This window comes from Electrophorus electricus, chromosome 3, assembly GCF_013358815.1.
Source record: "Electrophorus electricus isolate fEleEle1 chromosome 3, fEleEle1.pri, whole genome shotgun sequence".
Taxonomy (NCBI): Eukaryota; Metazoa; Chordata; class Actinopteri; order Gymnotiformes; family Gymnotidae; genus Electrophorus; species Electrophorus electricus.
This window is the reverse complement of record NC_049537.1, coordinates 7,804,352-7,830,073: the sequence shown is the minus strand read 5'-3', so window position 1 is coordinate 7,830,073 and position 25,722 is coordinate 7,804,352. Positions and strand designations below refer to the sequence as shown.

The 25,722-nt window shown below is 40.4% G+C and overlaps 1 protein-coding gene across 3 annotated transcripts in view; it reads right to left on the bottom strand.

Moving 5' to 3' along the window:
- The window catches only part of atp10a (ATPase phospholipid transporting 10A), a 37,108-nt gene extending 16,021 nt beyond the window's left edge, over positions 1–21,087 (bottom strand). The window contains exons 1-11 of one of the 3 annotated variants that reach the window (XM_035524781.1): positions 20,995–21,046; positions 20,551–20,716; positions 8,727–8,931; positions 8,062–8,147; positions 6,087–6,193; positions 5,649–5,780; positions 5,245–5,375; positions 4,471–4,723; positions 4,069–4,289; positions 3,392–3,586; positions 1,339–1,909 (exon numbers count right to left, since the gene is read on the bottom strand). In XM_035524781.1, coding sequence (XP_035380674.1) covers positions 1,339–1,909; positions 3,392–3,586; positions 4,069–4,289; positions 4,471–4,723; positions 5,245–5,375; positions 5,649–5,780; positions 6,087–6,193; positions 8,062–8,147; positions 8,727–8,931; positions 20,551–20,573 — 1,924 coding nt within the window. In that variant the 5' untranslated portion in view covers positions 20,574–20,716; positions 20,995–21,046. Of the gene's footprint in view, positions 1–1,338; positions 1,910–3,391; positions 3,587–4,068; positions 4,290–4,470; positions 4,724–5,244; positions 5,376–5,648; positions 5,781–6,086; positions 6,194–8,061; positions 8,148–8,726; positions 8,932–20,550 lie in introns of those variants that run through there. The other 2 variants (XM_035524780.1, XM_035524782.1) reach the window with 2 other exon arrangements.
- Between the last annotated feature and the right edge of the window lie 4,635 nt (positions 21,088–25,722).

Here is a 25,722-nt window from a genome sequence, read left to right as displayed (position 1 = left end):
TTCATCTTACAACAGCAGTTGTAACTTTTTTAAATGATCCCTCTGAGAGCTCACTGGGACAGCACCATAACTGGTGTCACTATTGATTTATGAGCTGCTTAAGCTCTAAAAAGCAGCTGGCCACGTGGAGAAGTATCATTTAACTGCACACCTTGTAAAGGGTTCAGTTTGGCATTTCTTTTCATCTGGCTGCAAACCATTTAAAAACAAACAAACACACACCACCCTGTTCTGCTTCCATCTCAGGACCGTTCAGAGTGGTTGATGAGCCTCTGGACTTAGGTAGTGTCATAGACCATGAAAACCAACCACTAACCCTCACCACTTTCAAACAAGCTCAGATGAGTTTGTGTTTTCCAGAAGACTTGGCCATCGGTGGGAGGTGAGACCCTCAGCTATAGGGAAGCTCCTAGCTGATTGTGGGCATGCTCTGGGGCACAGCACAAGCTTGGCCATTATGACATCTGATTATGGGCGTGCCCCAGGTTACAGTCTGGCTAGCCTAACACATCCCTCGCTTCTGACGTGCTCAGCTCAGGAGAAGGGGAGCAAAAAATTTTCAACAAGAAAGAAGAAACAAAGTTTGTCGTATTTCAATGATTCGTATTGCAACACCAACTTTGGTGCATAACTAAGAAATGTGTAATGGCTAATAATAACCACATGAGTGTATACTAAAATTGTTGATTTTTACCTGCCTATGCTTTGAAATGTGCAAATATTTTATGCTCAAATATTTTAAAGCTCTTTATCACAGAGAAATATTCTCCACACAAAACAAAGCATTCAATTAAGGTAACCATAGGAAAAACTACACTTCCCAAGATCCAAGGACTCAAGGCTGAATTGTGAAATGGCAGTTCAAAAGGGGGCAAACATTCAGATTACTTACTGAACACACCAACAAGCACTGGACTCCACAGTATTGCAACACAGGACAATGACTGGGCATTTGGCAGTTTATTTTTATTTTTATGCGAGTGGTTCTCTCAAGTCTACTTGGCTGTGCATGCAGACATCATCTCTAAAGCTGACCTTTCATCCATCTACTCATGCACAAATCAAAACTTCACGCAGGATTACAAAACAGACTAAAATTTCAAGATCTTTGCTGAGCTGTCACACTCACTGATCTAGTCATAATGCGGGGGCCCTCTGATCATGAGCTGGCCTGTGTTAGGGGAAGCCTTGTTTTTAAAGGCAGCAAGACTAGATGATCAGCTGCACCTTCCATGAGGATCAGGTAACTGCTTATTATGACCTAACAAATATGCGTGCTAAAAATAAACAATCCCTCGGCAAACACCTAGACATGCAGACATGCAGCTAAGCCCCCACCTGCAGCGGGAGGTCTGATGAGGTCCATGATGACCGAGTCCGCTCCCTTGGTGTAGACGGTGATTTGCTCAGTAAGTGGGTTGCGCACCACCACCGACATCCTTTTCCGGGTGGAGTCGAAAGCAAGTGTGTGCAGCAGCTCAAAGCTGAGACGCCCAACGTGCGGCAGCTCTATTGTCACCTGGTCGGCCAGCCGCCCTACCAGCGAGCACTTGTAGGCACGTGCGGCGTACACCAAAGCTGCCTCATCCGGTGACTCAGCCTCGTAACGCAGCTCGCCCTCATCTGATCCACCAGCCACACTGCCCCCCGCATGGGGGCAGGCGGGTGTGGTGCCCAAGGCCCCCCGGATGCCGGGGGTGGCTCCGCGCTCCTCCTCCAGCCTGGCGAGGGTGCTCTCAGCTGAGGGCGAGGACAGCAGGCTGGAGCAGGCGCGGTGCGAGGATGAGCGGTTGGTGGCCAGGCTGGTTGAGCTACTGCTGCTGGAGGCTGAGGTCAGGCGACTTGGTGTGAAGCGCTTGATGAAGTCCTCGATGGTCTTCACGGGAGACTTCAGCTCAAAACGACGCACCTAGAGGGGGAAAGGAAATTTTTTTTTAAATTATGTTTGGAACATTGACCCATCAAAACTTTAATGAGCACTGATTAGCCACACATGACACTGAGCGCCATCAAATATGATAAGCGAAGAACAGTACACATTACATACCACAGTACGTCATGCTTACAGCAGGCCAGCTATGTTGAAGACTATACCCTTATACATCTGAATAATGATCAACATATCACCATATTTATCTGCATTATGCATACCCAACATATACTGCTTAAGTCAAGTTAGTTTTATTCACATGCCACAGAGGCATGCCAGCTGTCGGTAAGGAAGCAGCTGAAAGCTTTCCCACAACACTCAGCTCTCACACAAACATCCTCCTCCTCTGGGTGTCATTAAGACACACACCTCTGACGATATTGGTCACTTCCAGTTAAGGGCAGGACTGATCCTATAAAACACAGGCATCTCTGGTAATACAGACATGTCTGTGTTAACCTCACGGGTTGTACTATCTCCATTCATTATGCTCCCTGTGGTAATACTGCCACAAACTGAGATTCCACTGCAACTTGGAATCCCAGCAGTTTTTAATGATCCTAAACATTTCAACCCAAAGGTACATTTGAGCCCATGAATAATTAGATACGCTCAAAGGTTTCAACAGAGTAAAAGAAGTTGCATAACATCAACAGCAAGAAAGACCAGCCCTTGACATCCTCATCAATCTTGACCACACCCTGAAGACTGTGGAGGAGTGCTACTAAACAGAAAACCCCGATCTGTGTACCAGGAGTGTGGACAAGCAATTGAGAGACAGCACACAGTACTGAGTGAACAGCGACTTACTCATCAAGGCAAAATATCGGCTTTGGCCCAGCTTCAAACAGGTGGCACCAGGGGGTCATAGAGGACTGTTCTCACCACAGCCGCACAGGATGCAACAGGCTGAAGCGTCTGCCACACCCTGCTCCCGGGATTCCAAAGGTACAGGCAGGGCACCACTGCTGCTCTCGCCCTCCACCCCAACCACACAGGCACACCTCCAGAGAACTCAGGCGTTACCTCTGCATCTCTGGCCTAAGAGGTTGGGGGTGAAGGCTGGGCGTTCAGACGAAATGGCCGGACCTTCGCAACAGTACAGGCCAGAACCAGCTGAATGCTGCAGCCCTTGGACACAAGCACTAAACACACCACAGCTGGAGTGGAACTCGCATTACAAACAGAGAAAAGCTCCCAAGCCTAGCTTCAAGGAACAGTTTTCTGAGGGATGGGGAGATGGAGAGATGTATTTGTATGGCCTGCTGTTACCTTTGGAAAATTCCCAGTGCACATTCAGTACTTTTGAATGGAAGCTCTTGAAACTGCTACATTTTTTGCGGTATTACAGCTACCAAAGATGTGCTTATAATGTTACTGAGCTCACGCTCCAGGCTGTGTCTAATGGCGAAACCTATTGTTGCCTTTTGAGTGAGGCGGAGTGAACTGGAAGCCACTCACCTTCTGCCGAGGCTGATTGGGCGAGGACACGACCACTGTGTTACAGATGGTGAGCGCGATGAAGAAGTCAAAAACGTCCTGCAGGTCAGGGGAGATCTGGCTGAGGAGCTGATTATGGAAGCGCATGAACTCCATCTGACTGCCGCAGTCATTCACCTTATCTCGCAGCTGGGGATCTGGAGTGATGTCTTTTTCCTACACACACACACACACACACACACACACACACACACACACACACACCTGGTCTAGTGACGTTCTAAACATAGCTGAGAACATAAGACATTGTACTTTTGATATGAAAATAAAAAACTGCAGGACATTGTGTAGGAGTCCTTATTAACAAAAAAAAAAAGACTCATTTACATACTTACAATGTAGGTATTGTTTACAATGCATGTAGGGTCTATAAGTGGATCTGAAGTGCATTTTAAACTGTACTTATTAGAGAATGACAACGTTTTCTAGGGTCATGTACTCAAGTATGCATCCTTGCACTTCATACACTGTGCTGAGGTTTGCTCATTGGTTCAGTGCTGAGCGCAGTGTGCGCGAATAGGTGGATGTGTGTGAGAGTGGGAGCATGAGTGTGTGTGAAAGAGAGGGTATGCATGTGTGTGTATCGGTGTGAGTGAATCAATGTGTGTGGGTGCACGCATGTGAGTGAGTGCGCTGACCATAGGGCTGCTGAAGGCTGTGTGTTTGGACAGAATGCTGGCTCGCTTAGCTTCGGCCCGGCTGCCCGTGCGCCGGTGTGACTTGGTGCTCTGTGAGCGCAGGACTGCCTTGCCACCACTGTGCTGACTGGTGAGACTCTCTTTCCTCGGCAGGGTCCCACCACGAGACAGGCCCTCATCCTCCTCAGAGTCCACCTCCTGGTACATAGCCAGCCTCCTCGCTGATAGCACCAGACACCAGTCCCATGACAGAGAGATGTACCAGTTAAATCAAGATGTGGATCTTTTTCATCAATACATGATCTATTCTTCAGCAATACTTCAATGATGCTGTCCTATACATCTGTGAAACATTCAGCAACATTTATAATGTAAAGAACGGGGGACGTAATGAAGAGTCACCATTGGCATCATGCGAGTACTCCACTCCTGCCACAATGCAACGGCGGAACACCATCTTGTTCTCAGTGAGCGTGCCCGTCTTATCAGAAAAGATGTACTGCATCTGGCCGAGGTCCTCAGTGATGTTGAGCGCTCGGCACTGCAGGTGGGAGTCCGTCTCCTCATCATACAGATCAGCATCCTGGTGGATGAAGTAAACCTGGCAGATCTTCACGATCTCGATGGAGACGAAGAGGGAGATGGGGATAAGTACCTACAGGAAAAGGAGAATGAAATGGAAAAGGAAAAAAAATGATTTATTTGCCTACAAAACGATTTTCACTGGTATAGCTATTTTTACACAAGTGTACAGTGTAAAGAAAAGCATTTCAAATGAACATTCAGCAAATAGTAACAGTACAGAAGCTATAATCATCATCATCATCATCATCATCATCATCAATGAGAAAAGAGATATTTTACTCTTAAGTTTACAATTTCACAAACACTTGGAACAACCACTTCTATAGCTCTTTTTGTCAATCAGCATCAGCAATTGCAAACAGTGGAAAATGTAAGAAAAACCTTTTATAACCAACACCACAATCCAATATAAACCAAGAGGAGACTAGAGAATGTTCACAGTTCTTCATCTGACAGATGCTACTGTTCAACATCTATTTAATAACATTCTAAAACTCTGTTGAATGGGTTGTACATTGGTGAGCACATGTGCACACACGCAAGCACACAAAAAGCTGTTATCTTTATTTGTACACCATAGTCACTAGTTACCTGAAACACAATGATCATGGTGAGGAAGAGATAAATCGCAGAGACCACTGGAGATAAATCTGTCCCCTCAGGACTCAGAACATCAAAGACAGGTCGTTTATCTCCATATTGAAACATCCACAGGCCGTGACCTACAGACGTGTGGTATAGAAGAAAAAGTGTTAACCAACAGCAGGCAGCAAGTCAAGGTAAACAACCACCACAATTTCTACAGAAGCATTATATTAAAAAGACTTCTTATGATTAGGGGAGACTTTGGGAAAATTCTTGAGAGCCCAGAACTCTACATCACTGCCTGCTTCAGAACAGCTGTACATTATAATCCACGAACCAAACTTTCAACTTCTTGTGATGTGTCCAAGAGATCAAAGCAGAAAGCAGGAAAGTGGCACCAAGCTCCATACCGATGGCTGAGAACAGGCACATGACCAGCAGGATGACAACACACCAGAAGACATCCACGTTCATCTGACGCTCCAGCTTACTGCGTTTGTAGCGCGGTCCGCTGTTGTTCAGCATGGCTTTGGTCTCATGGCCTAGCAAACCAAGCACAACACAGTCTGGACTTTCCCACAAGCCACAGAGCATCTCTACTTACATTATGTAACCTCTAGGCACTTTCCCCAAACCAACCACTTGTCCCCTGGTTCTTTTGGAAAACAGTGTACTGACAAACCTGGATACAATTCTGAAGAGCTCATTTGTAATAGCACCACGACCTGGTGTGAGCCTGCAGAGATCACTGATGTGAAAAGGATAACCTGGATTGTGGCTGGCTGCAGACGATGTGCCTTAAGCTGGCTATGGTGTTTGATTTGGTTGGCTCATAGCTGATTCAGTACCTGCATAGATGACGATGCCCACGGCCTCCTCCGTATTGCGAATGGTGCACCCACGGAGCAGCAGGTTTTCTTTGTAGAGGCCATCTCGCCTCCCGTTGCGATGGGTTCTGCCAAAACAGGTTACACGCGTTCATCTGTTTAACTTTCAGTATGCACGCTGCCTGTATCCTTCTTAAATGTCCACACTCCATTTCAATTTAACAAAGGCATTTTCATTCCCTGCATAGACCAAGGGTGAGCCTAGAGATGCTCTTTTCAGTCAACAGCTCTACGTGCTCAACACAACGTTCCTTTATGGCTTACATCATCCGGCAGTTGCCCCACCAGACCCCTTATCTCAGCAGAAAAGCACTCTGATGGAGGAGCTCCTGAGCTGCCCAGGTAGGAACCAGAGCCATGCAGAAGCTCTCAGAACATTAAAGACATTCAGCAAACACAGCGCTTTCTCCCATATCCCACAACTTCACTTTAAAAGAAAGTCAAAGAAAAGGCCAAATGGAGCCAAATGAGGGTAAGCAGGAATGATGGATAATGTCTTAAACCCACAAAACGCCTCAAAAGGGAAGGCAGCATGGAATCAGCACACAGGGAAGGTTAAGGATGTCTTGATGATGAACGCCATGATAAACGTGGTTGCAAATGCACAGGAGAGTGTGCACATAATCCTAAACGCCTGCAGAAGACAAGTGCTAAGCTCTCAACACAAATGCCCATCACACACCTAAATGCTGGATTGCGCTTGTGTTCAAACAGCCCATCACTCATTCTGATGAGCTTGTGTCTCCTCCTAATCACAGGCAAGCCTTGGTGTGCCTTCAGCAGTGGTGTGGTTACTGTCTGCTAACCTGGTTACTGCCTGGTAACCTATCTCAGCACCACCCCGTGGGCAGAATTGTACTGCTTGCACTCAGCGCAACTTAGGAGCAAAGGTGTGAGGCAATGATGCTGACCAGGCCTGGACCCCGCCCCACGCTGCCAGTCAGAAGCACTTTGGAGTTGCTGAGCAACCTAGCACTGGCAGCACTCCAGCAACATCTGCTCCTCATCATAGAGCAGGAATAAATGTCACAATTGGTCCTGTTCCCATCAGCTGATTGGCCACACCTGCCATCAGCATTATCAGTATGTAGGTCTGTGCCTGTCCTACCCATACATACAGATGAGGGAGCATGGAGGTGCCAACAGCAGTAAAAGTAGATAAAAAGTAGAACTTATACTAAAGCTCTGAGTAAATTCGACATGAGCTTTGAACTTCGACAAAAAGTGTATGATTTGGGCTCAAAAATCCCTCATTACAACCAGTAATGTACAATCAACTTAGCTGCAGGCTACAGTGGTAGTGTCAGAGACCATACAGTTCATCCTTTCTATCGCATCACATGGACAGTCCCAAAAAAATACCCAATAAAGGCATACTTGCTTTTAACAAGAACTCAAACTTAATTCATGTGTAGTTCCTTAGTCATTACTTTAAATCTCAAGTATAAAAATTGCATTCGTAATGCTGTATTCTTCCAGATGTTCTTGAGGAAACGTTCTTTATGCAAAGAACTCAAGTGTGAATGTTCAAAAATGGCCTTACTTTCTAGAAAAGAGTTTGAGTCTCGTGGCACTTTCAAAGAATATCGTGCGTGTATTAGCATGCTGTGGTTTAATTAGCATAACTGGATTGAAAAATGCAGAGTGCAAGAGTGTAAATGATTTCTCATTGAGCAATTTATTAAAGGTTCAGTAGAGGAGCCCAATCACCCACTTATGCAGCCATTTGGATCTCAGAAGCTATTCGAGCCATTTCAGCCACGGCAGACACACCAGCCAGGGCACTCAGCCCACATCAATGCGATGTGGGTTATTCAACAGGAAGTCTCTGCTTGCTTTGCATAAACCTAGCTTTTGGTGTAGTGGCTACCGCTGGGGTTAGGAACCATCACAGCAGAAGGATTCATTAGGAAGAGGGACACCTTGCCATACTTACATGTAACCACGGAATCGGTTAAGGTCATTGTTGGGCTTCTCGCACTCAATTACGCTGTTGTACTTCAAGGGGTCGAACTCAGTATCCTGTCAAAGAGTTGATTTTGATACTGAGCTTTGGTCTGAATCACATTATGTAATGGAGAAGGGTTCAGAACAAAACCAGCAAACACTACACTTTGTGTGGCTAGATTGTCTGGCATTATACTACCCAAATTTGGTTGGTTGTTCAACAGCCTACGAGTGATGATTATTTACAGTGAAGTTCAATTCTATGAAAAGAAGCAATGCTTACATATTTCCCAAGGTTACTTAATGCCCATTTAGTTTGGTTCAAATAACATATATAAAGGTTCTGCACAAAAGGGAAACTGAGGTGAACTCACATATTAGTGTCTGCTCTGGAATAAGCCAATTTATTTAACTGGACAAATACAGTCCAGCTGAATCCACTCAGTGAACAAACCAACACCACTACATTAACAAATCCCAGCCAAACTCCATGTTATCAATCCACGATGCTTCCAGTTTTTCCTGGAATCCTTGGAAATGGAACATTCTTACATAAAATGGTCAGCAGTGGTGCTGCTGCTAAGAAAGCACAAAAGCACACTGAGGGGTGTGGCTAGAGGGGTGTGTATGTTTACTGTGCGCACACAGTCTCACCAGGTCTATGAAGCTGCGGACAACCTGTCTCTGCTTGAGGTTTGTCTCTCCATCCAGCGTGGCAGTCTCAATGTGACACAGGCGGTCTGGATCACTGGAGCTGAGTAGCAGTACATCTGCGGGCAGGATCTCATTGCAGCGCAGCCGGATGAAGTCGCCCACGCACACCTCCTTCCAGTAGCATTCCAAATACTGCCGCTCACTCCTGCCGAGAGAGAACAAGAGAAAGAGGCACAAAGAGGCACCTGCACTTAGGTTTGTTAAAAATCTCCCGAAACTAAATTCTAACCTTAAATCTTGTTTAGAAATGTAGAACTGAGGTGATACTTTCTTATACTCCTGCTTTCTATAATTGACTTTGATCACAACACCATGAAATTTTTTTTTTGGAAATAATGAATGGAACATTTGAGAAACCACTGATAAAAAGGCCAAAACTAAGAGCCTTAAAAAGCCCTGATAAATGAAGCCTGTGTGTGGAGCCTACACCAGCGTCAGCTCCTCTGGTGGTGAGTGTCGCCTGGGATGGTGGTGATGAGCAAATCGCCAACTAATCCAGCAGAAGCAAAAATAACACCAGCAGAGTTAGGCAAACAGCAGTGCAGGACCTGGCCTCTCTCTGGCTCGCTGGAACACAAACCTTTCCTCTGTTCCTTTTCCCAGCCCTCCCCACTTAAGAAAGCACTGTTTCTACCAGGTGGGAAACTATGACCCCTGGCTAAACAAAACCGCTCTCAAAGAATATAACCAGAAAGTCCACAGAGTGAGAAGAGAACACCACATGGAGTTGAATGAAGAGAACCATTTTTCAACTGAATAAAGACTGATGGGACATGCAAACATCACTGTGGCTTCACTGCTTAATTCTATTCTAGAACTTATTGCCAGTCTTTGGCAAGGAGCTCATGTCCTTGCCTTCGTATGATTTTGATCTTCAGTGATGTAGTGAAGTACATGAGGTTTCCAAAGAAACAGGATGTTTCGGACAGATCCCTCATCAGCTGTGCAAGAAAAGTGCTTCTGAATGTGGAATTACTAAAACAAATGATACATACATACATACATACACAGTATAACCTATGTATCTATTTAAGCTTGGCTTAGGTAATAATGCAAACTTAGACAAAGAAGTCGTCTCCAGATTTGTAGCAATAAACAAGATAAATGTTGCAAATTCAGTTAAATACCCCATATGAGTGTTAGAGGGCTTTTCATTGTTTGTCCTGTGACCTCTTTCTTGCAGCAGCTATAAAAGTGTACTGTTCCATCTCAGTGGAGTGATGGAGAAGTAAAAGACAGCAAATATTAATTATAGAAAAAACATTTTGATTAATGTGTAGTTCCTTAGTCATTATTGAGATTGGAAGTTTTTAAATCAACACACACTGGTTCGACTATCATACAATCATACTGCAATAATTCTCATCTATTTAACTTTTCAACTGTTCATGCCAATGTACCCATGATAGCAATTCAGTGGTAATCAGGTAGAGTACTTGTATTGAGATTATTTTGAATTTTATGCAACAGGAAAGCTAAAGGCAGAGCATCAGATCTTGAGATGAGACCAGAATAGACATTGACTTGGCCTTTCAGAGATGGCAAAAGCTCCTTGACCTGAGGGAGATTCTGATGCTGAGTTGGCCATTTTTTAAATTGCTGAGTAGGTTATATTGGTGGCTTGCTAGCTAGCTACCAAAAATAGCCGGCTATCTTCTTATTATTATGAAATTTAATGTTACCCTTGTAATGTAATGCAATACACTTGTAACTGTAAAGTTGTTTTAGCTTTATAGCTAACATTAGGTGGCTATATTAGCCAATTGCTTTGCTTACAGTGTTTTTTTGCTTCAGGGATTATTTTGTTTAAACCAGGCTAGCAATTATTCTCAGCTCATTTACAGTGCTACCATCCGTCACTGTATAAACAATACTATGTAATATGCATTCTTGTAAAAATGTTTTTAAAAAATCAGTTACATTTTCCTCTTATTGTCAAGTTTACATCTTGACCCTGAATAACAACATCTAAATTAATGCAATTAATGTGTTTTTTGGCATCAGATTGTGCTATTGGCTCATGTAAGGTTATGTTACATAACTTCTGACAGGAATGCAGGCAGCTAATACCAGACAATGCCAATGCAATGGCTATTCAGTCAAAAGGCTAGTTTCAAAGTACAGCAAATACATATTGTTTTGATATTATTTAGCTTTCTACAGAACAGTCCCTTCTCCTAGCTAAACTGTTCATGATACTGATGGCAACAACCTAGATAAACAGATACACTTTTAGATTGACCAGCCACTCTTATAGCAAAAGTTTAACTTTGTACTCAGTGAAAGACTTATTTTCATACGTAAATTTGAAAGGTATGAAATGTAAATCCAATCTTATACTGATAAGGATATGATTACAACTGTAGACAATTAACTTATATCTTCAGGGGACATTTTCTTCACTGAGTTCTGATCGAGTTCTCTTTGAATACTTCTTACATGTACATGAACTTGCAATCACTAGATAAATCCACAGGGAAAGGAATGCATCACAACCCAATCCACATGCATCTTGCAATTACAGATTCCCACAAGAGAACATTCCAAATATTTATATAATACAGCCTTAATTAGCCTAACCTGTTGTTTTCTAATCAACATGAACTTATAAGAACTGGTGCCTTCTTCCAAGGTTAAAGAAATGCATGGCACCATGCAGGAAAACCAGATAAATGATCATTGTATATGAGCTGATTTGGAAATTGCATGCTGCATCATAATTTTATTTCAAATCAACTAACCCAAGACGCAGTTGACTACTAAGTGTAAATACAGTTAAAATCGTATCAGGACGCAAACCACATATTAGTATCATGAATCGAACAAGTGTAAATGGAGTCAATAACTTGGTCATATGTCCATTTGGCAAAAGTCAATGCATTCTTTTCCATTTTATATATATTTAACTATATAGAGTAGACTGCTTGTCCAAAAGGAATAGATAAATAAAAGGTGAATCTATTTAAAAGACAATTGTCTGGCCAAAAAAACCCAAAAAGGTCACCACCTAGATTTAACTCAGCAAGTAGGTAAGAGCCTCCTATTGGAAAATTACTGCATGGGTTATGATGTTTCAGCTGGCAACAAGTTATTTAACTCTAACTAATGCAGTGAGTAGCTTCTCATTTGTTAAACGGCCATGTCGAAAAACACATCCCGTGGTCGTGGAAAAGGCGTTAATCTGTTTCAGAAGGGTCAAATTATTGGCATGTATCAAGCAGAGAAAACATCTAAGGAGATTCCTGAAACTAATAATATCAGGTTAAGAACTGTCCAACACATTATTCAAAAGTGGAAGGGCAGTGGGGAAACCATCTTCAAGGAAGGAATGTAGTCGGAAAAAAAAATCTTGAATGATCGCGATTGGCAATCACTTAAACGTATGGTGAAATCAAATCGTAGAAAAACAACAGTAGAACTCAGGGATATGTTTAATAGTGAAAGTAAGAGCATTTCTACGAGCACAATGCAAAGGGAACTCAAGGGATTGGGACTAAACAGCTGTGTAGCCTTAAGAAAACCACTTGTTAGTGAGGCTAACCAGCAACAATGGCTTCATTTTGCTAGGGAGCATAAAGATTGGACTCTGGAGCAATGGAAGAAGGTCATGTGGTCTCATGAGTCCAGATTTACCCTGTTCCAGAGTGCATCAGAGTAAGAAGAGAGGTGGCTGAAGTGATGCACCCATCATGCTTAGTGCCTAACATACAAGCCTGTGGGGGCAGTGGTATGATCTTGTGTTTCTGCAGTTGCTCAGGTCTAGGTTCAGCAACGTTACATGCCCAAAGAATGAGGTCAGCTGACTACCTGAATATACTGAACGACCACGTTATTCCATCAATGGATTTTTTCTTCCCTGATGGCACGGACTTATTCCAAGATGACAATGCCAGGATTTATCAGGCTAAATTGTGAAAGAGTTATTCAGGGAGCATAAGACATCATTTTCACACATGGATTGGCCAGGCAGTGTATATGATAGAAAGCAACAGAACAGTAATTTTCTTAGTGTCGTCAGAGATTTAACTTATCACAATATTTGATAACAATGGCCCTGTTAAGACAGTGAATCCAAAATTATAGCCATCAATAACATACAATTTCACATAAAAACACGGCCAACATTTGTCCCTTCATCCATTTTCTCCCAACGTAATCAGTTCTCCCACACACTGTGAAAGAGAGCTTGACCTGCAGCACTAAATCCCACCCTATCAGTTTATGGGGTTATTTGATTCGCCATCGAAAAAGCGGATCCCAAAATGGGTAGGTTGATTCTATTTTGGTGGTGCGACATGTACAATGTCCTGAGGTCCTATGCTGAGGGGGCAAGAACAGCAGGCAGACAAGCAGTCATTCCGATAGCATTAAACCATGGCCCAAGAGACAGAGCCAAGACTTTTAAGGTAATTTCCCCTCAGCAATCAGCAGCACAGGAAATACAGCACCGCCACCATGGCCATGACACACAGATACCAAAGTGGACATGTTCTAGAAAATTTACAGGTTTGAAATGACTTCTGAGCAAATTCTTTTAAAAGTATTTCATACAAGTTTGTGTCACACAAATAATATCCATGTTAATCTCACTGACTATGCATGACAAAAAGAAGACATGACTAAAGGGATCACTCTGTACATGACAGTGAACCAGCTGCAGAAGCCACCCATGAAATGCTTAGACATTACAATGCATTTGTGCTGTTATGGCACGGCCCTGCCTGATAATGTTTCACCCTCCTCCGGTTTACCGCTGAGGAGTGTGGGCAGTGCAACTGAAAAAAACAAAAATCAGTGACTTGCATAATTATATAGATGTTCACATCCAAAAAGGTTTCTACATGCTTGGGTTTGAATTTGAGAGAGCATACTTGTGAATAAATACAGAATTAATGTTTCAGTATCCTTATTGTATAATAAGAGACGACGATAGGATTTTAATTGGTAGGCCTGTATCCATTTTTTAATAAGATGGCATACCAAATAACACCACAAATTTCTAAAAGCTAGAGGCATAACAAAGCAATGCAAAACCGGATAGACACTGTATTAGCTTTTTAAAATCATTTTTATTAACAAAACGTTTTAGGAGAAAAATTAAATGTTTCTTCTATGCAGTCGTAGAAGACTTTGTTCACACAAACACTTTTTGATTTCCATAAAGTTTTCATTTGCATATATCATCATCATCATCATCATCATCTCGTCTTGTCACTGCGTCAACCCCAAAGATTTGCCCCGAATGCTGCCTTCATGCACAGCCACCTATGATGCAATTGATGCTTTGCATCATAAATAAATGGACGATTTCACAAGTCGAAACCATGCCAGAAAAGTGGAAATGAACCATTATTGCCAAACTTCATCTTCATTTTGACAGTTTGTCAGACTTTCATTAATCATTAAGAAACCTAAAATCATCATACTAAGTGATGCACATGACATTCTAGAAACTTCCCTTAAGGGGCCCAATCACTCCAGAAGGTCATATACTTTTACCTTGTCCATTCAGTTGGGACAGAATGTACTTATTCCCAGCTGGAAGAGCTGAGGACTGTATGAAGGAGTTGACTACTCAAACCAGCATGAAGAAAATTCCCAGCATTCCTTCTTTTCTCAGCAGCATACTCTCTCAGCTTAGGCCAAGCAAAACAAGTGTTGATCTCAAACACCTCAGGAAATTGTTTCGGATTGTAAACAGATTCTGTTGAAATAGTATAATGTTTTGAATCTGGGGAAAATACAATAGTGTAGCACCCGCACCCACCGCCACTCGGCCTCAAACAGCAGGAAAGGTGGGGACACAAAACAATCACTTTCTCATATCTATTGTTTTCCAAAGCTTTTTGTTAAAGATTTAACTATTACTTGGATTAAACAAGAGCTCTGCTAAATTGGACCTGCCAAACAAAAGGTACACAAAGAGAGGGCCAATGTCCAACAGGTTAAATTTTGGAACTAAAAATATATAAACAAATGAACCCAAAGACATATAGAATAAATGCTAGTGTCAAACTTTGATTTTGCTTTACGAAAATGCAAAAAAAGACCCAATACACTACTATAGAACATGGTACAAGTTTAACTTGCTCTCCAGCTGAAGGAAGGGCCTGTTTCCTCAGCTGTACTGCCAGATGACTGAGGTAAAGTCCCAAAAGCCACCAACTTGAGGGGACAGTGAAAGAGTAAGTGGCTGAAACCCTATAAACTACTGACAAAAAGAAGCAAAGATTGGCATAAGTGATTGAAGTTTTAACAGTCAATGACATGAAAAGCTGAGGTGGTGCAGGTTACTGCCCCAGGGGAGTGGCATATTGATCAGTGACCATCACCATGCAAATGCAGTCAACTGCAGACAAATTAATACATGATGTATTCTTTTCACCATAATGTTGCAGATGATTTAACAGATAACATTCATCAGTTAATGAACGCTACCTTCATTTCATGCAAGTGACAATCTGCACCTTTTGCATCAGTGCTTTTTACACCATACAAGCTGTTGTTACATTTTTGTATCTTTAATACTGTTTCTTAACCCAACTTGAACATTTCTATAAAGTGCTAGTAAAATAATTGAGTTTTTTTGAGGTGCAAAGAAAAAAAAAATAATTTGTACAGAGGAAGCATCCTCTGTGCATAGTCTTGACTTTTTTTTTTTTAAATAAGTGATTCATTGTCTGACATTACATTTACTGTAAATTCATAGTGAGTGGATTGAAAACTAAATAAAGTTACAGAATATAATAAACATCAACACTAAAAGCAAACTTCATAATGCACGTCAATATGAATAAAATAATTACAAGACCACTTCTGCACAAAGCATTTTCCATCTTCAGAGAAAGAAGTCTAAATACAGTAGAGTAAAACAAACAAACGAAAACAAGGTTTGGAGTGACCATTTAACAGCAGTGTGACAGAGCTGATGTCATTTCACATGTCAAACTTACTGTCTACAACAACCAATCTAAACAATCCTCCTATTTTAACATCTCCTTTAGTTATGAATTTTCTGACACAATATGAGGCCAGCTATGCGACTCACAAACAAATAGCCAAACATGAAGTGATTGTGAACGTAATTAAAAACAGATATACTAACAGATACATCATACTGCTTGGGTAAAGACAAATATAAAATCTCCAAAACCACCATACACTACAACGAAGCCAATTCGAAGAAACGTTTCTGCCTGACTTCTCTACATATTTATAAGAGAAAAGATATTCAATAAATATGTCCAGCAAAAACAGGTACTGGCTACACTCTCCACACCATGTAAATATTATAACCAGATACATAAATACAAGCACTGTTCTTTTTGTTAATAGAAGAGAGGAACCATCCGCTGCTTTGGTAGAAAGTTCATTTCCCAGTATGCATCAAAGGTTTGAGGGAAAAGTACTCAGTCAAGGAGGAGATTCAATTTTTCTCTCTTTAAAAGAAAAATAATTCTTCATTTGGCCCTGTGAAACTCTTGCCCCCACTCATCACAGATGTACTCGTGAAAAATGCCAAGGTCCTGCAAACAGAGGGAGGTTTAAGCTTCATACAAGCTTTGAGAAATGAATTTCATTGAAAGTGGACAACATATTTCAGCAAAACTGACATTTTAATCCACCAGTGTGACAAAATCTGCCAAGGGGGGGTGGGGGTTATACGAGGCTATTGCCCACAGGCTGAGCCATATATACCAAGTCACGAGTCTAACCAATCAACCAGAATCCAATTTCCAAAGAAAACTGACACAAATGCAAATAATACACTTTCAAGGACTTTTAATGCACACCCACACAACGGAGTGCTGACCGAGTCTAAAAAAGGTTAAAATGTACACAGACACCATCAACACAGAGTATTAAACACTCTTCCTAAACATCCTCAAAAAGACCCAAAGAGAGATGAGTGATACAGTCTTCATATTATATCCAGAGAGATTTTGAAACAAGATTAATAAAATAGATTAATTTAACCTAGACCATATAAGACCAGTTTCTTTGGCATTACTTCCTTTTCACCATCTAACTTTTCATAATGTATCCATTCATTCATAAAATCAACGCCATTGCATGACAACACAATTATAAAGTACTTGGAACTGTTTGGCCCTAGTTTACAAGCTTACATGATACATAGACCCATTTATCTAAAATGTTCTAGAGCACAGTGAAAAACATTAACCTTTAAAGTGACCGTTATTCAGAAGATATAAAATTAGTAAAGTCACAGGCATGACAGATAAGATGCTCTGTAAAGCTTTATTAACCTACGTGTATCTATATTATACCTAGTAACCACCAGTACATTATTTCTCTTTCAAATATACCAACTGAACTGCTCTGCCGAGTGATGTTTGGCTTACCATGCTTCTTATATCGGGTCAATGCTAACCCCACACTCACACCAGGACTATGTATCTATGCAATCAATTACTGCACAGGACTAAAGCTGTAAGCTTGCACCATGTTATCAACTCATTTTTAAGACACTGACTATAACTGAAATTAATAGTGTCCCCCATACTGGAAAGCATCAACTTACAATGTCTAGAACAGTCTAAAACTGAAACCTAACTCTTGAACACACAAAATGATGTAAACTTGCATCTCTGATGTGTTCTCTCCACCTGATAAGAGATGGCAACATGAGTTAATTAATAAAGCATTCCTCAAAACAAGATGCACACACACTCATTTGAGCATGTACTTATTGACCCTTCTGACGTACACTGCCAGTCCTTGCTATGTCTCGTCACAACAAAGTTTAGTAACTATATCTAGTCAACACTGGCTGTCCAGAGGTCAACCAATCAACCCTTGGCTGTCCACCGGTCTCTGCTGATGAACATGGGCCTGAAATAGTGGCAACACTTCTAAGAGGAAAACATTTGCAAGGATCCAACTTCACAGTCACATCTGGTATGTCTAATCAGAGGTAAAAATAAAGTCCAACACACCAATCGATACCTTTGCCACATCCCCCTTCTGCAGTTTTAATAAAATGGGGACCAAGAGTACACAGCCTTCTGCTTCAGCCTGAATAGTACATTGCAGTCTTTAATGAGAAGCTGGTAAGATGAGAAGCTAGTTTAGCGTTGTGGGAAGCAGAGAGAAATATTCTGTAAGAGAAGGCTGAGCCGACTGGAGTTATGCAAGCGGTAGATATTTATGACCTACCCCTAAAGCAAAAGGCCATATCTATAAAACATATATATATATATATATATATATATATATATATATATATATATATATATATATATATATATATATATATATATATATATATATATATAATATGTTTTATAGATATGGCCTTTTGCTTTAGGGGTAGGTCATAAATATCTATATAAATATATATATATAAATAAATATAAAACACACACACACCTATACCTTGTGTTAGGTTTAGTTGGGGAACATGTTGTACAATATACCAGGCCTCAGCATGCGTTAACCTCTTCCAAGTTCAAATCACGGTTTGACACATAACACTATAACTTTAGCCTCAAAGTCTAATTAAGTTCTGGAACTGTGTTCTGCCAAGCATTCCCCACAGAAGAACTCGCTTGAGAAAATTCTCTCATGTCGAACCTTGAGCCTTGTTTCAGTGCTAGCTCAGGTTATGGAGGCAGAGAAACACTGAGGCTTTTGATGGCACTGCAACCATGGTCCACAGAGCTGCTTTTCATGGGGAAATAGAATTGCGAGGCTGAACCTCTGACTCCAGCCAAACAGGTAAGCGCAACCACTACTGGAGAAGGAGAAAACACTGACCTGCTAACAGAGCCTGCTAATAGAACAGCCTTCATTTCTGTACAGACTGGGATGCCTTTTCAGAGCCTCTAAGGGTACTAAATAACTGGAGTGGGATAAAATGAAGTGTGTATTCCTGCTTGTTGCTTGTTGAAGTTGTGTTTATCCACCAAGGACAAAACAGGATAAAAATGTCAATGCGGAATTTCAAAAAGTTACACGCCTACTCAGTGCCTCAGTGACAGAGCTATATAATATGAAAGAATTAGCCCACTATCGCAGCAACACATTTCACAAGGTCTTGGTCATGCGCTGTACTTTGTATAGAAGTTCTATTAGTTCCTTATAAATTCCAAGCAAAAAAATTATGTATGAAAACATGCCCAAATATTTGGTAAAACAAGGGTGACAATTTTTGAAATAGCCAAGACCATCAAAAACAAAACTGACTACAAAATAGTGAGTTATCTTGGCTTCGGTTGGATGACAAACACTTGTTTACAGTGGGTTTTAAAGGAGTACTGCTCCGTGGTTGCCAAGACTCACCATTCATAGGCTTCCAGAGGGCACAGATGGCATCAAGTTTGCATTCAAAATGGTCTTGTACACAAAGCATACAAACTCCACATTCTTGAGTTATTGTTATTGCTGAGTTATTATGAATGTTTTATGCATCTAAACCTTTTAGCATGAAATCATTATTTTCCCATTAGCTATACAGATCGTATTCTGGCCATACAAGCTTCAGATACCTGTGCGCCACATTTTTTTCTTTCAATTGTTTATACATTAAAGTTCTCATAATCAACTGTGGTGGAAAGCAATGACATCACTGCACACGACATTAAAATATGCATAGAGCAGTAACATTTTCCCCAGGCAAGTAATCAGGTTTCAGTGTTCTGTTCTATTCTTACCATAAGATGGAAATAATAGTACAACTGTTGGAGAATACAACATGCCTGCACTAGCAGCATGTAAATGTTTCCATATATTAAATACATTTTGTTTAAATTGCTTCTTTACATCCAAATATTTCATTATTGCAGGCAATAAAAATTAGCCTCTCAGATGTCCACTTTAATCTACTTTCTTGTAAATGGTTTAGATATTCATTCAGATATTTTAATATCAGATGCTGTATAGTTACAGCAATGCGTTCACTAAATCAGTAATTGCTGATGCAAGTTTCATTGATGAGTTCAGAACAGGAGCAAATATTAACTTCATTTGTTCAACCTTGTTTACATGGATGAGTAGACGAAGAGTACTCTGACAAACAATCGGTAAGACTGTTACGTTTTGTCAAATATTAATGAAGAAATATGTTAATTCTTATATTCATGAATGTTTATTACAGAACCAGAACATTCCGTGATTAGCAGAGGATTCTAAAGGTATGTTTTGATTAGGTGCGAAGAAAATGTTTGAAATCTTAACTCTTAACTTCACCAGTCCATCAACCTGCCAGAGCGACCCTAATCAAGTTCACTATACTTCACGTTACTGAGAATGTTTTCCATTGTAGAATACACCTTTGAGCACATAATGAATTGTCAGTGAGAAGAGGCTGAAAGTTCTTGCTAAAAGTCCGCCTTCTCTGATACACATGACCTTAACCTGAGGCCTGGACCCATCTTAATGACCCCTGCCAACACTGGACACAACTAAAGGTCCCTTATGATGTCCTAGGTTCACCCATAAAATAATTATCATTCAGGGCCGTGTTGCGCACCACAAAAGTACTTGCTAAAAGCAACCATAAACATTTGACAAAAGGTGGTTATCACTTTTTTGTCAAAAAACAAAGAAACGTTAAAAAAAGTTACAAATGCAAGAAGCAACAGATTACCAAGTGCATTAAGTAGGCCTAGTCAACCTGAGTAATCACATACAATTACCATAACTGTATTCATTTTCATCGTTTATTTCAGAGTAACAAGAGTTAACTGACTACAATGTTCAAAACACGTGAACAGGTTGTGGCACTGAAACGTTCACTTACCTACTGTAAACCAGACAATCCATATGATTTATTTCTTTATCTGATCTGTGCCGCCTGTAATCCTCCCATAAATCCTTTATAGCGGTTACAGATAAAATAAAGACCACAGGAGCGAGGGCAAGCTCTGGTTGGAAAGCGTTGACCACAGGCACAAAATTCAGCAAGGCTATGAAAACAAAATACACGTTGGCAAATCGGTGGAACTGCTCGAAAAGGTTTTTCGGTATAAAAGAAAGTAGAGTGTATTTGGTTGTTTTTATCTTGTTGTTTGCATAGTGTCTGTTAGGATTATCCCCTCCTTTGGCTTGGTCATATAAAATATTTGCGTGCACAGTTCTTGTCTTGATCTCTTTCTTGCTTTTTCTCCTTTTGTGCTTTTTAGTAGTGGAACTTTTGGCTACTCCAGGTTCTCCAATCTCTCGCGCCATGCTTCTCCAAACTCACCAAACTTTTGTCTCTTTTCCGTGAACAATACAGATGCTTCCTATGTAATCATGCCGATCCTTCTCGTAGTTGAGGGAGCATACACAAAGTTGTTCATCTTCTTTTTCCTTTCTTATCCATGTCGCCGATTCTCCCGCTTCCCTCCTAAGTCCATTATAAAGTTTTATTGTTGCATCTTTTTTCGTTCTCACAGTTGAAGATGCTTTAATGCTGGGCCGAGCGATCCTTCGCGCGCGTAAGGCGCATGCCCACTGACTTATATTACAAAGTGATATAACGTATCTTCGTGGAGCGGTATTTGAGTCTATCCATACTGTTTTGTGTGCAACACTTTTACGCAGTTGCCACAAGGGCAGTAGCCTTATGGTGAGGCTCAAAAAAAACTTTCGTCACCCCTGACGAAACGAAAGGACATGCTCCGCCTCTCGAGGCTCTTCTAACTGGAAGTGCCACGCGTTATCATTGCATTACACGTCCGCTCTTGCAAATCAATGTCCGCAGTAATGATCTATTGGTGGCTTGTTAACGTTTTCGTTAATAAGCCGATATGATTTACTGTTAGAAAATTCGACGTAAACCACTTTAACTATAGTTTTTGTTCTTCAGAGGAGTAAAAAAAAAAAACAATTTATGACGAACAAACATTTGTTTTAGGTTTATGAAAGAAAGTCTAATTTGTCAAAATTTAAGTTTATTATTCAGCTATTATTTCCGTTTTAGGCTGCCATTAAAATAATAACCTTTCCCGTTCACAGAGTTGGTATTGCTCACATAAATAAATGAAATTATTGAGGAAAACGAATCCCAGTGAGAGCTACATGTGCCCATGCATGTATTGTATTGAATGCTAAAAATTTAGTATGAGATTTGACTGCTCAACTTGCAACTTCATCATAGATGAGTCAATCACATAGATTTCTCAAAGTTTGCAACTAAACTAGAAATGCACAGCTTTTCCATCATGCTGTTAGTTTCCATGATCCCCTACTCTAATGTAATGGCAAGCCATGTGGTCTGCAGTAGGTCAGTAGCTGACACCAGGATGATCAAGACTTATAAACATGCTTTTATTGCTCCTTTAAAAGTCATACACTCAAAAAGCCATATTTCAGGGGACTCATCTAACAGTTTTGGACTGCTTTTGCTTCTACAACATAGTGTTGTTGTACTAAAAGTAGCTAGTGTTGATGTATTTGGTGGACACAATTTCCCATTTTCTTGTACATATGATTAACATTAATCTGTATAAATAAGTTACTATTATTAACATCCTTTTTGACTCAGAAGATTGATATGAGTTGAATGCAGTCCAGCAGACTAATGCAATGACTCACTCTATTAAAGTCCGAAATGTTTGTTTCTTGCTATCAGTGGATTGATTATAAATGTTTAAAACCAGGCTAAATTAACTGAGCATAAGATAAAACATTGCAGTGTCTGGATTTTTGCTAGTTTGTAGACTGAACTGTATAATTTGAAGCATAGCATCAAAAACGAATGTTTCACTATCAAAGAGACTGGAACAGGGAGAAGTGTTTATGGAACCAGATGCATTTGTTGATGTTAATGGTCTCAATTTTTTTTTTTAATGCTGTTCTTTGATGACAGTCGTGTCTTCATTTCTGTTTCCTTTCCAGTCTGGCACACACTGCTTTAATGTCTTTTTCTACAGTGAATGCACCATAATGTGAATTATATGTCTCCCACAACTGATTTCAAACTTATATTTATCATATGGCCATCCAATGAGTTTTATTTAAGCTTTCTTGGGTAAGAAAAAAATCTGTAACTTTGCACCTTTGCACCTCCTCACTTTAATTCCTTTTTTTAATTGCATGTAACTCTATTATGTGACACATTGTTGACCCAGCTTTAATTACATTTGATACATGGAAATGAAAGGCAAGCACATATTTTCAGAAAAATGCAATTTGATTATACGCTACTATGTGATAAAGCATAGCAATAAAATTGATTCCTCAGGAGAGACTGTGATGCATTTACAGCTCTTTATTTAGTAGTAGGTTACTCTCATTTGATGTGTTTGTTGCTTAGCTTTGGTGAGCTGAGATTTTGTCTGCTTTATTTTCAATTGTGTGTTTGCAGTCATAGCATCTAAGCTAAAGCTGCAAGTCCCTTGTGTGGAGTTAAGTTTTGAGATGGCTGGTTCACAAACCCCATATAAGTATATCATACCACATTGCAGCGCTGAGGCCTGGTGAAAAGATCAAACAGATCTATGAGGAAAGGATAAACTGACTGATCAGTTCTTTATTTGTTGGATGAGAAGACATGACATTCCTAGCCCTCCCACAAGGACGTCCTGATTGTAGATGGGTTGAGCATGGCAGCCTGTAATGCCCTGAAACATGGCATAACTCATTACCGTTTCGCAGACTGCTGTTGGGTCAGGACCAGACTGCAAGAGTGTTTCACGTCCAGCTCTCTCTCTGAACATCCATCACAAGGAAATTGAATTGTTACCCAATGCCAAGATGCCATGGGGTCCAATCAGCCATTATTTTTTAGCCAACCCACTAGTTGCACTAGCTGGATGGTGCTAGTGCAAATCACAGGTGACGGCAGGCTGGATAGGCCTCTGATTGATCACCTCCAGCCACGCTCACTGAGGGCTAAATGACCCGGCTCTCACAAATCTGCTGACATATGGTGCTTTAGGTAGGCAATCTAATGTCCTGCAGAAAAGCAGAGGCTATCCCTGCTTTGTCTATGATATGATTCAGTGTTCACTGCAGATTTGGTGCTTTATTATAAAAGCACCTTTTTTGTTTCACGACTGAGTAAATCATATTTGAATGAGAGTTTGTAGTCATTTATGCTTTATGTTTTCAGGTTAGCTTGTTTTACTAAATAAAACTTTGTCTTTAATCACATATGCTCGGATGAGGGCCATCTGTCCCAGGTTGGTTGTGACTTAGGAAGAGTGAGTGGCTGGGGTGCAGTCCTGGAGGAGTGACTCAGACCTGAGTGGGTCTGTAGTGGTGAATTGGACCAACCACTGTTGATTCTTTAAGTAACTCACTTAACCTCAGCATGCTGCAGTATGCCTCCTCTTACCCCAGCATGGCACCTGGAGCTGCTCAATAAACCCACTGTGAATAAACAAAGGCTCTTAGAACATCAATAGAAAGCGCCCCCTTGTGGATAGGTACATATACATGGTTTTGTTGTTGTCGCCACTAGCTATGTGTTAACTGTTTTGGGAAAGAAGTAGGATAAAAAAAGAGACTGATAAAAAATAAGGATCCCTCATGAACAATGGTATAATATTTATCACAGCAGCTTGCAAACACAATCCTGGGCACTGGCAGCAAGCGAGTCTTCACACTTATATGCAGCTGTTTTGTTTTGTTTTTAAAAAAAAAAAGAATTTTAAATGTTAGGACTAATTGCTTTAATTCCTTTACTTATTGTATATAGAAAATATTATGATGCAAACCAGAAGGTCATCAAATTATTTTTATACATTAGGGAATTATTAATTACCATATTATGTGTTAGACAAGGAATTAACAGAATTAGAAATGTTTTTAACTGTTTCTTTAGGAACAAAATGTACAAATAAATAGCTAGTTGCACACACTGGATCTTTCTGTTCACATCTAATTTAAAAGTACTATTTTCCTCCAAATTAATTAACAATTTGTGAGTCTCATGAGTGAACAGTATGCAAACAAAAAAAATATCCTAATTTTAATTTGCATCACAATTTGATTGGGAGCTACTATAATAAATCAGTGAGCAAGATATTTAATTGAGGTAAAGAATGTAATACGCCCATATTTTGCATTTATATATAAATGTGTCTGATGTATTGCTTGCATGTTAGTTTTATTTATGGATGATATAGACAGGGTGCATTAGGTATACATAAATTTGTCAAGGATTTATTATCTGTATAAGTATTCACATTATGTCAATCAATTTCAAATGTAATCATTATCGTTTTAATTAAATATAAGTGTGTATAATTTATTGATGTACTTAATTACAATAAAGTGAAAAAAGAACTATGAAATCATTTATTCTTAAGTATTGTGGTATGTTTATCTTGTCTTAACAGTGATGAGAAATAAAGACCTATCAAGATGGAATTACCCTTCCTCCCACCTACAACCAGCAGATACAACCAAATACAAACACAACACAAACACAGATGTGATGTGTCCTCTTTCTCTGCTGTGGAAGAGAGTGGATGACACTCAGATTGTTCCTGAACACATGAGTGCAGGCAAAAAAAAGGAAAGAAAAAATGAAGAAAAAAAAGACTTGTCCTCTGGTACCTCTCTTCCACTCAAGGGGTTGCTATAGTAATGAGCCTAATATGCAGTGCTGGGATTCCTCCATTTTTCTCAGCCCAATTCAATTATCTTTCCCTCTCGAGTAGTAATGAAGCTGCAGCGAAGGCCTTTCTCTGGTTCATTTGTAACAGTTTTTTGCCAATTCAGCAAGTTTACAACAGCAAGTGCAGAGAACTCCCCTCCAATTACAACCTTTGGTATGCTAAAGTTGTGTTTCTTCAGATGTTTATTCACACATCCTGTGAAATGGTACACAAGATCATAGTGTCAGTCTGAGTTTGGCTAAAATGTCACTCCATGAAAAAATTACTAAAACTATGCTCTGAACCCAGCCACCCACCTAGCCTTGCAAACCACGGAGCTCTCGCACACATGGAAGTTCTTGCAGCAGGGCTTAACATCATGG